A 16,566-nucleotide genomic window follows, 5' to 3' on the forward strand; every position below is an offset into this window, starting at 1 on the left:
CATGTTTATGCAGAATCATTACTCAGAGGACTCTTCAAAATGCTTCTCATCACAGTCCAGTTCGTGTCATTAAATGTCATTGAGACACATAAAGAAGTTAAACACCTTGTGGAAGTGACATAGTGTTTACTCACTGAGCTGTTCTTCTTGATGAGGCAAAATATGTTGCTAAGGATACGTGCACACATTATAAGATCCTTCTGCTCTTGTAAATGCATGTGGAGATGATGCAAAACTACTGGAAGAAGAATGTATCGAGAATCTGGAAAAAAATAAAAATTTTATGAGTACAAGCTTCTAATAGAATCATTTAATTTTAATACAGACAAAAAAAGTGTTTTCAGTCTAAACCAGTACTTCTGAAAAGCAGAAGCTCTTACTTGCTCTAACCAACATTTTTTCATAAGCAGAAGCTTTTACTGCATAATCATAATATTCTAAAGCAAAGACTTGAAGAATAAACAATATGCTGAAAATCAGTATGTCATACCATGATTGGAGAAAAACACCACTGTGTGGAGCATACTATATCTAACAGAAAATTCTAAGGATTTATTGGACTGTCATGCAAAAACCTTAGCACAGGGATACTTGTATTCAAGATAATGTGAAATTATGTTCTAAAGTTCCCTGCCATGCGACAGGATCCCTTTGCAAGTCAAGGTCACAACAAGGTTCATCTTGAAATTATTCTAATGAGTTCTACTTTTCAGACAAGCAGTACTTTCAGATTTCTTTTGGGATTTTCACTTTACCATATTCCTCACTCCTACTAAGAATGAGCAATTTAGACTACTGGTATCTACATGAATTGATTTGCCTTTCCTCTAATTCATTTCCTAAACACAGCTCTTTGGTGCTATTTTCAGTCCTGAATTGTCTCAAATTTATGCAAGAACTTCATTAACATGCTACTTTTTCTTGCTTCTTTTTCTTTTAGTTAAAGTCAACATTAAATGGGAAAAGCCTAAAACTTACATTTGTGACAACACACACCTATTTACAACTTGATAAATTGAATGGGTGTTATCTGTTTCCATTTTGTTGTTGTTTTTAGATCTTTTCCATAATTGAGAAATTATGTTCTCATAGAAATGTACTTGAATCATTTCCTCTATTAACATTTTAACGATGATTATATGCTACATTATCTAAATATATTCATCTACTCAGTTCCTTTGTTCATTAATGTAATTCTTTCCTGAAAAATGTAGCTTATCCAGCCAGGAAAGTACTCCTTTAGAATAATTTTTCCAATCAGGCATGGCTTGTGGATTAGCCTTTCTACAAACGCTTCCCCACCAAAAAATATTTCTTCTATTTTTTCCATAAGGGAGAAAAAGATTTATTCTGAGATTTTATTTGATGAATGCTTCTTTCACTCACTGAAATATAGCACTAATCTTGGTTTTCTCATTATTCGCTTGTTTTCATTGTCTAGTTATCCTTAACAAGATAAATCATACAGAGAAGTTCATTTGTACACACTATTTAAGTATATTCTTGTCTTTAAAAAAGCTCACCTGCTCTTTTTAAACAGGTGTTTCACGCTTATTATTTATTCAGGTGCTCACTATGTCTTCCTATGGAAGAAAAATATAAACAAAGACTGTATGGCAGTAATCAAAATGTGATCAAGGAATCCAAAACTAGTGGCACTGAAACCCAAAACTGGGAAACAAAGAGCCTCTATCCAGTAACTGCTTACTTCTGCAAGTGTCTCAGCAGGTTTTCATCAGGAGTGGCCTGAGAGTTTGTTATCTGCCTCTAGCACTGCAGCTGGGCAGAAGCATTTCAACCAAACCAACAAGGCATTTTCCTTTTGTCTAAAAGCCAGAAGCTCAGCAAAGTGTTGCCTCAGGTACTCTGAGATGTTGAGAGTACACAGCTGCCACCAGCAAGATCTACAGGGTCAAAGGGAAAGCAGGCAGAAAGTTGGCTAATGTGCAGACCTGTGGTTAGGGAAGAGCCAGCTTCTGATCTTCACTGCTAAATCAGCTTATCGATTACCGATAGATTAAAAAAAGAGAGCTGATGGCTTCTGCTGAAGTGAAAAGCAGGACTCTCCATTCCTATAAAAAAGACTGTGCTTCTAGACTACAAGGGATGGTGACTTTTCCTTGTTTTCTATTACACCTTATACACATCAAATTCTTGACTATCGGGTAACCCATCTTCAAGAGGAGAGATGAAGGGTTCATTGTGTAAACCAACCTGTGTGTCTGTGGTTAGGGTACTCTCCTGGCAGGCACATGATGGGAAGCTGAATCCAAGCTGGCAAGAGCACTGAACCTGGTCTTTCATTCCCAGGCAAATGTTTAAAACACTACTTAACTCCACATCTGTCAGAGCAGATCTAGTAGTTCTTTCACACCATTACTAGTCTATCCTTTGGGCCATAGATCCTCTGAGGACAGCAGGGCCTCTCTTGCAGCTACAATTCAAGTCCCTCATTCCAGAAAGTGAGGAGAAAACAGGAACAGCACTGTGCCAAGGTGTTTCTTCTTGGATAACTCTAGGCAGCTTCTTGATGAGCGCACTCAGGATATGGTACCTTTTCTGAAGCGCCCACTACTCTGTGTGCTGCTCATATGTAAGTACAGCATTATGAACTCCATTTTGAAGAACAGAGAATCTATGTGTAGCAACACTTGGCTTACAAATAGCCAACAGTTACACTAAGCATGGCCTGAAGCATCTCAGGCAAAACAGCATCCTCATTCAACTGTCTCAAGTATTCCATTTTTGCAAAAATGATCAGGAACTGTGTTTCACCAAGACCAAACAGATTAGCAAAAAGCATCTTACAATGGCTTTCAACTATACATGGGGAGGGGAACAGTGCTAGGTACTGAATTAATCACAACATATTACACAGCTTCAGATATATTCCTTATAAGCCCATTGTCTAAACACATCTCTGTCTTGACCTGATCAGGTGAAGAGATGTAATGGTATTGCAGACGAGGAGAGCTGGCATATTTGCTATGGGCAATGCTTGGTTTTAATTGTCACATATCCCTCTGCTTGTCAGAACTTACTTTCATATTTGTAATGCACCTATCTAACAAAGGACTCAGCCTCTCGAAGAGAGGACTATGTCAGAAAGTCTGGAGAATGTAACATACAACACTTGTCTCAGGTTACTCTTTTTCTTAAAAATTGCCAGCTGCAATGTCAGCCATTCTGTATAGGAAAATTAATGAGCACAAGGAATGGTGTAATAATCAGAACTCTTAGCCATCACTCATTGTACCAGTTATTCTTCTGTGCAGGAAGCCAAATTAGCTGACTGCTTAAAATGCTAATACTTGCTCTTTACAAATATTATACTGAAAGACAGAAAAAAAATCGTGACATTGAGCTTTTCAAGTACATGATTGGCATAGTTAGAGATTACTCTGGGCAATCTGTGTGACTTTACAATGTGAGCTACATTAATATTAAATATTTAACCCACAGCACAACTTTCCCACTTACTTTTCAGTTAGTTGCAAAGCACCTGCACAGACATACAAAACTTTCCTTATTCTAGTGTATTTTAAAGATTAATTTCAGAAATATGAAATATTCTTTTAAATTACTATATCTGAGTAAAGACTTCAGTCTGCTTGGAAAAGAAATCAGTGTAATTGAACATTTCAAACAGATAGACAGCATTATCCTTGAACAGTGAGATGTTTGACCAGTGGTGATTCCAAGAAAATTCTTCTTCTTTGGAGGAGGAAACCTAGACACTCACTACATTTTATGCACATTACAAAGATGCAGAAGTAAATAGGAAAAAAACAGAAGTAAAGTAGAGTAAGGCCTTTATACCCACTAACTTTTCACAGGAGCTAGGCAGGTAACTTCTGTTGTCACCTTTTAACATCTCTGTAGTTGTTACCTTATAGGAAGAGCTGAAGTTTAAAATCACTGGAAAAGGCTTCTAAGTAAGCTATACCAAAGTGTCAGTACAGAGCCATTTCAGACATCCTACTCACACACGATCAGTAAATATAGTTGATAACCTGCATTCTCTAGAGAGGCAGGCAGAGACCAGATGCATTGAATACATCAGAAATTGCACTGAACATCTGTGCCTGGGCACCTTAAATCAACCCCTGATGTTTGATTTCAACAATGTGCCAAAAGTATCTCCCAATTTTAGCAAAAGCATAGCTTTAGTGTCAGATGATTTCTGCAGCAGTGGGTACTAATATGTTAGCTGTTCAGGCCCTTGTGAAAGAAAATATGTGAAACTTCCATGCTAAACAGAATATACAAAAACAGATATCAGAAAATGCTCTCTAAGAAGCGCCCTCCTCATTATTAGATGTTTGGATAACTAGTTATTTTCCTGTGTTCCACCTAGTTCCAATACATTAGCTAGCAGCACAGCTTACAGCATTCATCATCTTCACTTGGGAGACAGAAATCAATTATTTTCACAGCAGCACACATTAGGATGTTCAGTTTACTCTGCACATTAACAGTCTAGTGCAATATTTATTTCCCCAAGATGATTTTAAAAGGACTTCCTTCTAGGGATTGACTGAAGGAAAGTCTACTTAAAGTTTTGTATTTTAAATAGAGAAAACATGAAGGGCAAAGAGACCAAGATGCTGATCACCACAAGACCCTTCAACATAAAGATGACTGAAATCATACTGTACAAAAGTTTGCTTCAGCTTCCTATCAGGGACACTGGAAACTTATATTACTGCTGGATGTCTTTCACACCAGTTTCCCTGGAGTCTAACAAATATGTATTTTATTTGTTTGTACCACACCCTCTACAAAAAATTTAATATGTAATTTTCATTGCATTCATAGCCAAACCAGTTCATATGACTTCTTAATAATGAAACTGGATTTGAATTTAAAAAAATAACACTTTCAGAAAAGGAAGCAAACAAAAAAGATTGGCATCCAGCTGAAAGTAGATTTACAATTCCAAGGAAGTCCCCAGGAACCCCTTACTTGGCATTAAATAAGTCTCTTTAGTTACATGTATTAATTTGGATCTTCCAGTTAGGCTGACCTGACCAAGACAAGGGGAGGAAAATGGAAATTATGTTACCTGGTCCCTAAGTAGTTTCGAAAAGGAAAAATGTAACTTAGAGTGTCCTTATGATTGCTCCATGAATATGTATGTCATTTTCTACCCAGAGTATCAAAGACCTGATCAGTCAGCTGTAGGGAGAGCTAACTGTTCTGGAAGGGACTGCCTTGGAGGCTCAGAAGGGAAAGGGTGAGCCCTTTTCACCAGAATGAAGCAAAGTAGCCAGGATCCAATACTTCTTACCCATTTCTTAGAGGTCATACTTTAAAAATACAATCACTGGAAGCATTTTTTAAAACTAATGTTCTAAAATTGCTTCCTTTATTTTGCAGCATCTCAAAACATTTATGCATATCCCTGTGGTTTTGGCAGATCCTTCATCATTGTAATGTGTTTATCTTAGATGGTAAAAGTTGCTCTTTCTACCGAACTCCACCAGCCAATACCCAAACAGCTCTCCAGAGGGCTTTCATTGAGCAAATTAACACTTATTAGAATTCTCTATAACTCCTTTATATTAATTCTTTTATTTCTAAATTAGTTCATCTCAAATTTAACATCTGGTCACTTCTATGGGTTTCACATAGGATAGAAAAAAAGAATGTCAGGCTCTCCATCATACAGCTGCTTTTCTTCCACAGAGCAAATAACTATGCTGTTATACACTGTGCACTAAGTAAAACTTGCATATGTGTAGCCTTTTTATGCTACATTAAGAAATGCATGAAAGTGCTGAGCTAGCAAGAGTTACACAAATAAGACTTAATGAATAAGTGACGATCTGTTTGCCACCAAAGGAGAACAAAACGAAACAAGACCCAAAGACCTAGTAAAGCTTTTTCCTTCGCAATTACTTAAAAAGTATTAGGAAAACTTGTTTCACAGACATATTGCCAGCAGTAGACCAAAACAAAGCTTTATTTCAAGAGTCTTTGTCTCTAAAAACCAAACTACTAAATGTAACCAACTATATTCTTCTAAATGAGCAGCTTGTATAGACCTGTACTTGAAGAACTGTTCCTCAGGAAGCACTACTCTCAGCTATACTACTCCCTTCAGCACCTGCTGGCCCATGTAATAAGCACACAATTTGACTTCTTTATCTGCAGGCAGCCCAGGGTAACCTTACCTGGGTTAGTGTACAGGTGACTCTCTACAGTTTTCCCAATACTCTGCAGTTTAACAGCTTGAAGGGACTCATCCCCATGCATGACTGTTGGCAAGCTGCCCAGAGCATCGTGAACCAAATTTGCCACTTCTCTTACATCAAAAAGCTTCAAAAGTTCAGAGTACACTGATGGGAAGGAGCTCAGAAACACAGCCTAGAGGAAAGGGCAAAAATGGACAGTCAGATACTGAAGTGTAGTTTTGACATTTAAGCATTTAAATAATTACAGAAATATAAGAAACTGTAGAAGAATGATTCATAGTTGGTAGCTTTAAAAATGGTCATGTTTTCAGAAGAAATATCCTCACGTTCATTAATGGGCTTATCCTTGTGACCGTTTTCCTTTAAGCATTATCTAATGACTATTCAGTTCTCCCACGACAAACCAAAAGTAGAAGTTCAACTTCAAACCAAAATATTTATACTTGAAAAATACTTATGTGCGAGAGGGAATTTTTAAAAGGATAACAGAAGCTAGCTGATATGAGAACAAGTGGAGTTCAGCGGAGTTGTTTTGGTTTGCTCTGTTGTAAAACAAATAATATAATGGCCTCTGTATTTTCAATTTTTTAAATAATTAACATTTTCATTTTGGAATGAGAATGCACCGGCAGTATTGGTTCACTTCAACAACCCTAAAATAGGGTTAGAAATTCATTGCTGAGTATGGAAATAAAAGAACGGAGAGCAGTGCCAGGGAACTGAAGCTAGAACTGACATTCTCTTCTTCCTCTCCAAATCCTGCTGACTAAGAAATGCTCACACCTCAGCCCTTCTTCACACTGGTGTCAGAACAGATGACACAGAAGGTTAAAAATACTGAAGAATTCCAAATGTTATTGTTTATGTAATTTTGCTATTATCTTTTCACTCCACCTGCTTACATGACTTGAGATGGAAGAATCACTTCTCTACTCTGTTCTATGTTCTTTGCAATTTTCTTGGAAGAACAATTTTCTACAGAGCTTAAGAAATTAATAATTCTTAACAGGTCTTAACAGGTCTTTTGTTACAGAAACAGGGGAAGAAGATGGCATATCTGTGAGCTGTAGAAGTAGGTAAACTACCGAAATAAAGATACCAGCTAAGTACTAAAACATACACTTCATCAAGACAAGTCTTTTGTAAAGCATGAACGCTGTTAGTTTTTATGGCTCAAATCCTTCAGTTTCAATGTGGTTAAACTAAGCTGTAAAATGCTCCAAACAGAGAAATTACTTTATTTATATCAAGCAATATAGTTATTATAATTCAAAATTAAATATTAGATTTAAGATTAGCTATACCAAGCATAGATATAGGCCATAGATATACACCAACCAACAGCTGTTATGAAAATTTCACACAATAGGAGAAAAGGTATGAGGATGAGCTAAAAGTGCCATTTTGCCCTGGCAAAAAAACCCAAAACATTTTCATTCCTGGCAATGCAGGTAAGGACGTGCGTACATTTTCTATGTGGGACATGGAAAATGGCAATAAGTAGGGCACGCTCAAAAACTTACTTGTAGTTGGGATAAAGCACTAGCTCCTTTACTCTCTTGGGAAAGGAAGAAGCGTACTGACATAAGAAGCTCTTGAATACAGCAGCGAAATTCCTCCTCATTTTGTCCACCAGTGGCAATAGAGAACAACCTTCGAGACTGAACTATATATTTAAAGATGTATTCCTGTGCCTACAAATGTCAAAATCAGAGATAATTCATATAAATGAACCAGCTCATCTTCAAATAGAACACATGTAATGATTATATCATTCAAACAGTAAGGGTCTGAAACAGGACACCGTGCTATTTAATAGTCAAATCTTTCTAATGAAACACTAACAACATTTCAAAAAGCGCATACTCAGAAATGTTTTTGGCTTGCTTTTCATAACCTCTACAAACGAGGGAACACTTGTATTTTTAATGAAAAACTGCAAAATCTCAGCATTACCTCCTCTCCCCCATCCTTTGCATGTCTTTGACTACAGAAACATGTATTGCATAAGCATACAAGACCAATATAAGAAATAGGCTCAAACTTTTCAGCTGCTCTTGAAATTCCTCTGCTTGTTCAAAGTTGCTTTCCTATAAACTGTTAACCAGGTAATAAAAAACAAAAAAGCTTAAATTTTGTTGCAACACTGTTGTAACATAAATAAAAATACAGTTCTTTCTTATTAGCAAGACACCTGAGATGATAGCAGCATAGAATGGCACAGAACAGTACCACATTGATAGTTCTTCCCAGACTGTAGCACCTGTCCCAAATGGGATTATTGTGTTGTACAACTCAGCCTGACTCCACACTGTGCTCTCTTTATGGTACAAAATGGGACAAGAGCAATCACACCCACCATTTTCAGAGGAATTCCCCAGTGTCAGGGTTGAACCATTTAGTCAGCATGCATGACTATCATTTAGGTTCTGTTATGCAACAGATGTTTATACCAGCAGTTCAATCTATATTTGATTTCTCAGGCCTAACTTCTACTCATTCAGTGAGGAACATAAGTGCTCCAGAGTCGAGTGGTAGTAAGCTCCATTGATCAATTTAGTGACAAAATAGAATGATGAATAAACTAACTGCACTGAAAAAGTGTGCAGCTTCCTAGAATTACTACTACCATTCCACACTCTGTTTCATTTCCTAAGTTAAAACTGTTGGTATTGTATGAACACATAATTCATATATATAGTTGCTGTCATCAATTTCTATTACCTTTAGTACTTCCTGTATGTGCTCGTGCAGCTCCACTTCAGTGACTCGATCAATATGCCACTTTAGTACTTTTATAAGATCTCTAGAATAGCACATCAGAAAGTATTATAACACAGAGTGGGAGAAGGGTCAACTTTGCACATTAAATGCAAACCAATAGCTGTCATATGAGAAACACTGACAAAATAAAAAATATATGACTAGATTTCACTAATCACTACAGACGCAATATTACACTTAGTTTTCCATCGGCTGACAGCCACCTGGAAGATCTCTGACAAACCAGAGAACCAGCATTACGTATGCAATAGAATAATTTTGACAGGGATACACAAGCTCAGTTAAGCCAGAAGACTCCCTGCCAGCATGAAGTAACTCTAGCTATGTTCCATGCACTGTTCTCATTAAACTGCATTGGTTTAAATGGATGTCTAAGGTAGCAATAAATACAGAGAGTACAGAAGAGTAAGTGATGCTTGCTATTGCACACAGATGGTGAACAAGTTGCATCTGGATGGTGCTAAGGCTCCTATGCTTTTCAAAGTAATTCAAATAAAGAAATCTACTGAAGTAAAAGATTTAAAAATCAAGCCAATGTTAAAGCTTTAGCAAGTAATCTTTCTAGTAACTTTTTTTTACTCTCTTTTAATGGCATAAATATGGGCATTCATACAAGCATTGCATTTTATTTCTAATGATACTGTTTAATTTAACCTAATGATTGATTTTGCTTAGCTTACCCATAAGTGTCAGTATTCAAATCAGATAGAAAAAGTACAGACTTCACCTGTAAGCAAGTGCTCCTGCAAAATGACTTTCAATATAAGTGTCCATTACTGGCTTAAAGTGGTGAAACTTGCTGTCCTGCAGCAAATTTATTATGTGAACCTAAATGTGAACGAAAAAGAAATAAAAAAAGTTTTTTTCTTTTTTTTTTTACTTAGTTCTTAAATAGTGTTAACCACCATCACAAAATGAAACTTACCAAACAATCAAATACTTTTGATCCATATTTTTGAGAGTTTTCATCTAAAATCCCAAATAAAGTGTCTAGTGTATCTTGAAGAAACTGATTAGAGAGATGAAGAGACAGTTTGTTAATAAATGGGTACTTTTGTGACATGCAAATGAATTATTTCCCTCCTATTATCTAAAAGGATAGAAACGCATATACCTTCACTATTTCTGAACCATCAATTTCTTTTAATTTTGAGAGGCAGCCTGCAATTTTGTCTGGGTGCGTTCTCCATTTCAGAAGGTCAAGCATATCTCCTGCAAAAGCAAAATGCAAATTGAATTTGGAAGCAAAGCAGCAGTTCAGATTTTAAATTCTACTATTACAGTCCACTCAGCAAAACTTGGCACCATTAAACCAAAAGAAAACATCTCAAGATTTGCTATAATATGATCGGCCCAACAACAGATTTTCATTCCATTTCATAATTGCTCCACCAATAGCAACATAAGAACATGGTACTGGGTCAGTAAAATCAGTATCCTGTAGCAACTGTCTCATACAACCTTGTTCAGATATTTGTCAACTACCACCTTAAGAAATTATTCTGATGTCTCCCATCCCATCAAAGGGGATGTCTTCCCCAGCTGTCCTCTGACAGCCAGAAATAGTCTCCTAACTACTAGTTTGAATATATTTAAAATACTCGTCTTCCTATGTCTTTACAGAGAACAAACACAATGCCTCTAAGATCCCGCTTTATTAACAAGCAATACAATCTCTTCTGGAAAATAAACTCTTCTGAGCTAAAACATATGGGAGTGTCTTTGCACCTCCTCCAGTTTTAATACATTTGCCCTTAGCTTTCTTGACCAAAATGGTAACTACATTACAGACAAGATTACATTAGTGTTTTCTATATCAATACCAAGCTCGAATGTCTACTGTAAACACCTGACATATGTTCTAGAATCTGGGAGCTTTTTTCTAGAAACATCATGTTGGTGACACAAATAGGTCTTTCTCCTGTTCAATACTGTTCAGCTCCCTGGCTACAGCAGAATCCCCAAGAGTCTCTATTAGGGTATGACCCTGCCCTTTGTACCACTAGATTTGATCTGATTTCTACTCTTTTTAATTCTTTAAATCTAAGTGACTTTACTTTGCCTGTATCATATTTTGATTTTGTTGTTCTCAACTGATAAGCTCTTTCAACTACATATTAGCAGCAACTTTCGTTAACAGGCTCTCTAGTGTCTCAAGTTTTACAGAAGTAAATCCCATCCCCATCCCTTCCACCCCTTTAAAGAGAGATCAATCCCAAGCCTAATTCTTCAGCTCTGGTAGTATTTTCCTTCCACTCAGGAGGGAAATTCCTTCCACTACAGTGCAACCTGCTAGTTCTGGTTTAGCCTATATTTACCAGTTTAAAAATTCTTATTCAAATTTCTATCTTTTCCAATTTTCCATGTGGCATGCTATTGAAGTCCAGATGGTTTAGATCTGCTATGTTTCCTCTGAATAATAATAAAGAAAGCCTTTGAAATGAAAGATCAAGAAATTTATTCTTGCATGATATGCCTGTGATAAACTCATCTTACAACACATTCCATGTAGCTACATGTCCATTTTTTTCATCCATGAGTTCTTGTAAATACTTGTATAAAATTAATCAGAGGGTGATGGCCCAGTTAACCTATCTGCTCTTGCAGCTGTCTTAAATCTAAGTACTGTATTTGTCACTCTTCAGTCACATATTGCTGCTTTCAGCTTCCAAGATGCACTAAAATACCACTTTGCTATGAGATTAGGAATTTCATACCCCATACCATTCAACATCCTAAAATAGAGTGCTGCAAACTTGTTTGGCTTTTCAGCAATTTTCACTTGATCCTGACCCTTGCTGAACTCTGACAGGTTGCCACAATTTTTCTCTCTTCTGCGGCAGGTTCTCTGTTTACACCTCACATTTTCTGGCTGTGACTCACCCACTCAGGTCTGCAGCACTCCTGTCAAGTTGTTTTGAGTAGAAGTTCCATGTAATTTTGAACCACTGAATTAAACAAATCCCAAAGCTGCACTACATACAAGTTTACTACTTCCACATTTCATTACTCAGCTTTTCAGGATTTCTTAAAGCCTGTCTGTTGGAAGCAGAAAACCTTAACCACCATCCAACCCTTCCATTAGTTTAAGCTGAACTACTGTCTAGTTGATCACCATCCAGCATTGCCTTAGGAGGACCTAGTTCTTCTGAAATGTTCTCAGTACTCACCAAACTAAGAAGTTAACAGAAAGTTTTCCTCTTGGTTCAGCAAGTATATGGGAACTTTCTTTCACAGACTGATTTCATACTCAAGTAACATCTGAGCCATACCCATCTTTGTGTCATTTCTTTCCCAGTTTGTTCCAGGAAAGCTCCTATCTCTCAACAAGAAATGAAGCAATATTTCTGTATTTAAATTACGTTAAATACATCTCCACCTGTGTACAAATCTTGCCAGAAGTGTTAATGGCAAACACCCTACATGCTATTCCATTAATATTTTGCTGCCTTACTTGATTTTGGTAGGCACAAATTGGTTTCATGCATTTCTTATTTGCTTTGCTCTGTGCTGTGCTGGTATGGAATGGTTTGGCTTAAAAGAAATTCTAGAATTGCACTAAGAGCGCTGAAGGATTCCACTTGTGTGTCAGAGACACAACGCAAAGATCAAGGACAAATGATAGGTCTAATTATTCCTTATGTCAGGAATTTTCAAGAAACAAGCATTACAAATCCAGTGAACTCCATTTGTCTTTTGGATAATTAAATGGCCTTCCACACTGCATGCACCCCATTCTGTTTAAGCCTCAACTTAAGCTGAGGAGTAGCGAGACCAGCTGAAGCTGTCAAGTCATAGCAGGCAAAACTCTTCCTTACAGGTTTGCTGGAGCAACTGGGTGGAAGACAGTTGACACACAATACCAGGGATTTGTTGGAGGATTAAAAAAGGAGAATGCAAATGTAAGACACTGACTTCAAAGCACTTATTTCGAGGGAAACTTTAAGGGGGAAAGACATGGCTGAGATAACAGTAGTGAGTAGCCCAAGCAGAAATGACATGAATGGAAAATCTGACATGTGAATCACAAGGGGAAGGGGTAGCAATGTGTCATGTGGTTAAGAGAAATGAGAATATAAAATTGCCCCCCAAAATAGGCCCAGTAAGAAAACATAGTTTTGGAAATGGGAAAAAGTCAATGCTGCTGATAAATTTTTCTCAAGAACAAAAACATTTCCAATGCCTTCTCTTAATCATGATCAGATTTGTACATTTAAAACAGGCTACACATGGCCTACCATTCCTATCAAACAAAGCACTTCCCTTCTCAAGTTTAATTCAAATCCAAAGTGTTAAGTTTAATAAAAGGTTTAGAATCATGTGTGCAAGGAAGTGGTTTGGGTTGATCTTTCCATCTCTCTCCTATAAATCCTGAGCCATCAGAATTGTCCTGGTGTAGCACTACTGCACATCAAAAGGAAAAAGCTGAATTCCAGAACTGGCAGTCTGTATTCCTCTTCCAACAGGCCTCTTCTGTGATTTCCAACACTCCTTCCAAACTGAGGTCACTCTGGAAAGCTGCCCCCTGCTGCCTTTATTTTATTAATCACCAGTTTGGCTTTTTGTCAAATGCAGATAGATGGATTAACACCCCTGCCTTGCAATAGACATGCTGTATGGCATGTCACTCTGCTGATGAACAGCGGCTTACTCGGGATGTGCTGATCAATGCTGAGAAGCGAGTAGATGCCAACTTGCTAAAATATTCTGACTTGCTGGATGGATCCTGAGTCTCTGTCAAGCAGAAATTCCTCCTATATGTCAAAAACTAAGTATAACTGTATTGATAACTACTCAGTAGAAAATTAGGATAATGAAATATAACTACTCAGCTAAGAACATAATATATAAAAGCTGGTATACTTTTTTGCTAATATCAACTGATTAGCTATCCAGGATCAAAAGTCAAGCTAAGTAAAAGCTAACTGGTGGACAGATTCAGTAAGGACACGTTCTTATGAGATATGTTGATGAACACAGTCTCCCCTGGTTAGAAGGTTTCTGAAAACTGCTTGGAAATAATGCTAAAATCCCATCCAACATACTGAAGGTAAAGACATTATAGATCCCAACAACTGGGAGGCAGCCTCCTTTTCCTAGTCCCCATAACTTTAATACGCATGAGAGCTGATGGCATGGGGGAATAATCAATGAGAGAATGACAGCTGGGTAAGGTTTCCCAGTAAGCTAGTAAAGCTGTGGCCTAACTCAGTCACACCCTTTACAAGTCTGGGGTGGTTGGGGTCCTCCCCCATGCCATGGCCAGACCAATAGCATAATATTCAAACAATTTTCAGGCTGGACACTGTTGTTTGTAGACACAGGCAGATCTGAGAGCTTCAGAAAAATCTCCAAACATAAAAACAGATTTAAAAGTAGTTAGCAGTTTTCAAAACTGCCAATACAAATGGCTACTAGAATAGAAATACACAGATCTTTTTAATCCTGTATTTTTTTATAACTATGGTACATTCTCTCAGGGATAACTGAAGTAATGCTCACATGACCAAATATCCACATGCTTTGCTCTATGTTCATTTTCTGAGCATGCAATAGGATTTTTTTGGCAAAATTTTGTTTAAAAGAATGGGGATTTGGAAACTCACCAAGATGAAATTCTCCAAAAAGATCCTTGGAGAAAATATGAGCCTGTCTACTGAAAATATTTCCACCCTCCGAAGTGCTGCTGAAATAATTGTTAACTCTTTCAGAGCTGAAAAGGCGATCAATATTATTCAGATATTCTACACCCTCTTACTCAGAATATGTTTTTTTTTTTTTTTAAAGGAAATTTTATGCCCTTTGTCACACATCTATTTACATTAACTACAAAATAACTCCTGGACTGTGAACATAAATAAGTATTATAACCCCAGACAACAGTGCAACTATTCATCAGCGAAACACTTAAGTTCCAGGCAGCATATTCATGCATGTGTAACTATCAGTAGATTCATGTGATTTCTTAAATCCAGGCCTTCAACTGGAGCAAATTTAGTCTCTGATTGCCTATTAGAAACTTTTAGAAAAATGTTTTATTAGCTAACTTTTATTACTTTGAAACTAATTGCTATGAGAATACAGAATGGATGTGTGCGCAATGAAACAGACCACTTACTATTTGCACATAATTCTATTTGGGACACTTGCTACTAAATAGTGAAAATTAAGATGATTATTTCAATTTTAAAAGCTGCTCTAGTTGTTGTTAAACACCTGTAATCAATTTGCAAGCAATCAGCTATTTTATCGTCATACATATAAGACAGGAAAAGACACAATCATTCACACACAAGAAAGAACAAAGCCAGATCTTAAAACTGTGATAAACAGCTTAGAAAAAAAAAATACAGAACTGTGTGTATACCAAAGAATGGTCACATTGTTAAGCAAATACAAAATATTTAGAAATTTGTGGAAAGCTGTTTCAGTTGCAAACTATAGTTAACATGGCAAACAAACAAGAATCTTCAGAATTTTATACATAGCAATGGCAAAGCTTGCAAACACATGTATTTCTATCTGCTACTGCTTATATCCAGTGATTTTTTTAAGTACTACTAAAAGTTTGTTGGCTTAAAGGAAGGGAAGTGATACAACAAAAAAGCAATTTGTGCCTAAAACCAAACTGCCACAGCCTAAAGCCTACAGTAAGTATTACATAAAAACTCTGCAACAAACAGATTAAGAGGTTTTGTAAAGCAGCTGCGTTTTGATAGTTGATTCCAAGAGTGCTGCATTTGATTTCAATATCATGTTAATCTAAAAAGCATTCTTGAGCTACTCAAAATCATTGGTTTATCATGCTGCATTGGTTTCCATCTGGAAAAAAAGTGATGAAAAAACCAGTTTGCATAATGGATAGAACATCAGCCATTTTTGAGTAGATCCATGCTTACCTGGAACAGAAAAGGCTAGCTATAGCACTCATTTGAATTAACCATGTTTTAAATAATCAACATATCCTACCATTTTGTGTGAGTTTAGTGGAGCAGAGAAAGGATGTAATCCAGAAGGACTCCTTAGTGGTTTTTACTGCTTGGCTGTTGTTTCCTAGGAAAATTCCCTTTGAAAAGGGGAGTTTGAGGTAGCGACCAGAATCCTGAAGGTTTGTGTTTTCTTCACACTGTGAAAACAGAGCAGTTAAAATAACTGTACTGCATAAAAACAAAGGACTAGATCCCTAATTTATATGAATTATTATTGTTTCTCTGTCAAAAACCAAAGAATTTTCACTATGCCTGTGGCAACTTTGGTCTTGGGTCATAGTTTCATAACTGAAATTGAAATCAACAAATTTGCAGGGGTTATGTTAAATTAATAGCTACAAATCTTGGTGTTAAAAATCTAAAATTTGGCTGGAAACATATGAAATCCTCTGAACAGCGATAACTGCTAAATGTGGAAACAAAAATTCCACTAAACTGAAGCATCTCTAAACAATTATAACATTGATTAGATCTGCATAAATAAGCTTGCTTGATTTGCCAGCTTTAGCAATTCCGTAAGACGATATCATGGGCTTCACTTTGTGTATTTAAATTCAACTTATCTTTGTCAAATACATAAAAAATAGAATTTAATA

At 36.7% G+C, this 16,566-nt stretch overlaps 1 protein-coding gene across 3 annotated transcripts in view; it reads right to left on the minus strand.

Annotated features, from left to right (window-relative positions):
• The window catches only part of DOCK4 (dedicator of cytokinesis 4), a 265,386-nt gene that overhangs the window by 70,868 nt on the left and 177,952 nt on the right, over positions 1-16,566 (minus strand). For all 3 annotated transcript variants that reach the window (XM_065695089.1, XM_065695013.1, XM_065695172.1), the window contains exons 17-24: positions 15,951-16,107; positions 10,096-10,193; positions 9,907-9,990; positions 9,709-9,809; positions 8,922-9,003; positions 7,721-7,891; positions 6,177-6,369; positions 135-262 (exon numbers count right to left, since the gene is read on the minus strand). In XM_065695089.1, coding sequence (XP_065551161.1) covers positions 135-262; positions 6,177-6,369; positions 7,721-7,891; positions 8,922-9,003; positions 9,709-9,809; positions 9,907-9,990; positions 10,096-10,193; positions 15,951-16,107 — 1,014 coding nt within the window. The remainder of the gene's footprint in view (positions 1-134; positions 263-6,176; positions 6,370-7,720; positions 7,892-8,921; positions 9,004-9,708; positions 9,810-9,906; positions 9,991-10,095; positions 10,194-15,950; positions 16,108-16,566) is intronic.

This window comes from Lathamus discolor, chromosome 1, assembly GCF_037157495.1.
Source record: "Lathamus discolor isolate bLatDis1 chromosome 1, bLatDis1.hap1, whole genome shotgun sequence".
In the NCBI taxonomy this organism is placed as follows: Eukaryota; Metazoa; Chordata; class Aves; order Psittaciformes; family Psittacidae; genus Lathamus; species Lathamus discolor.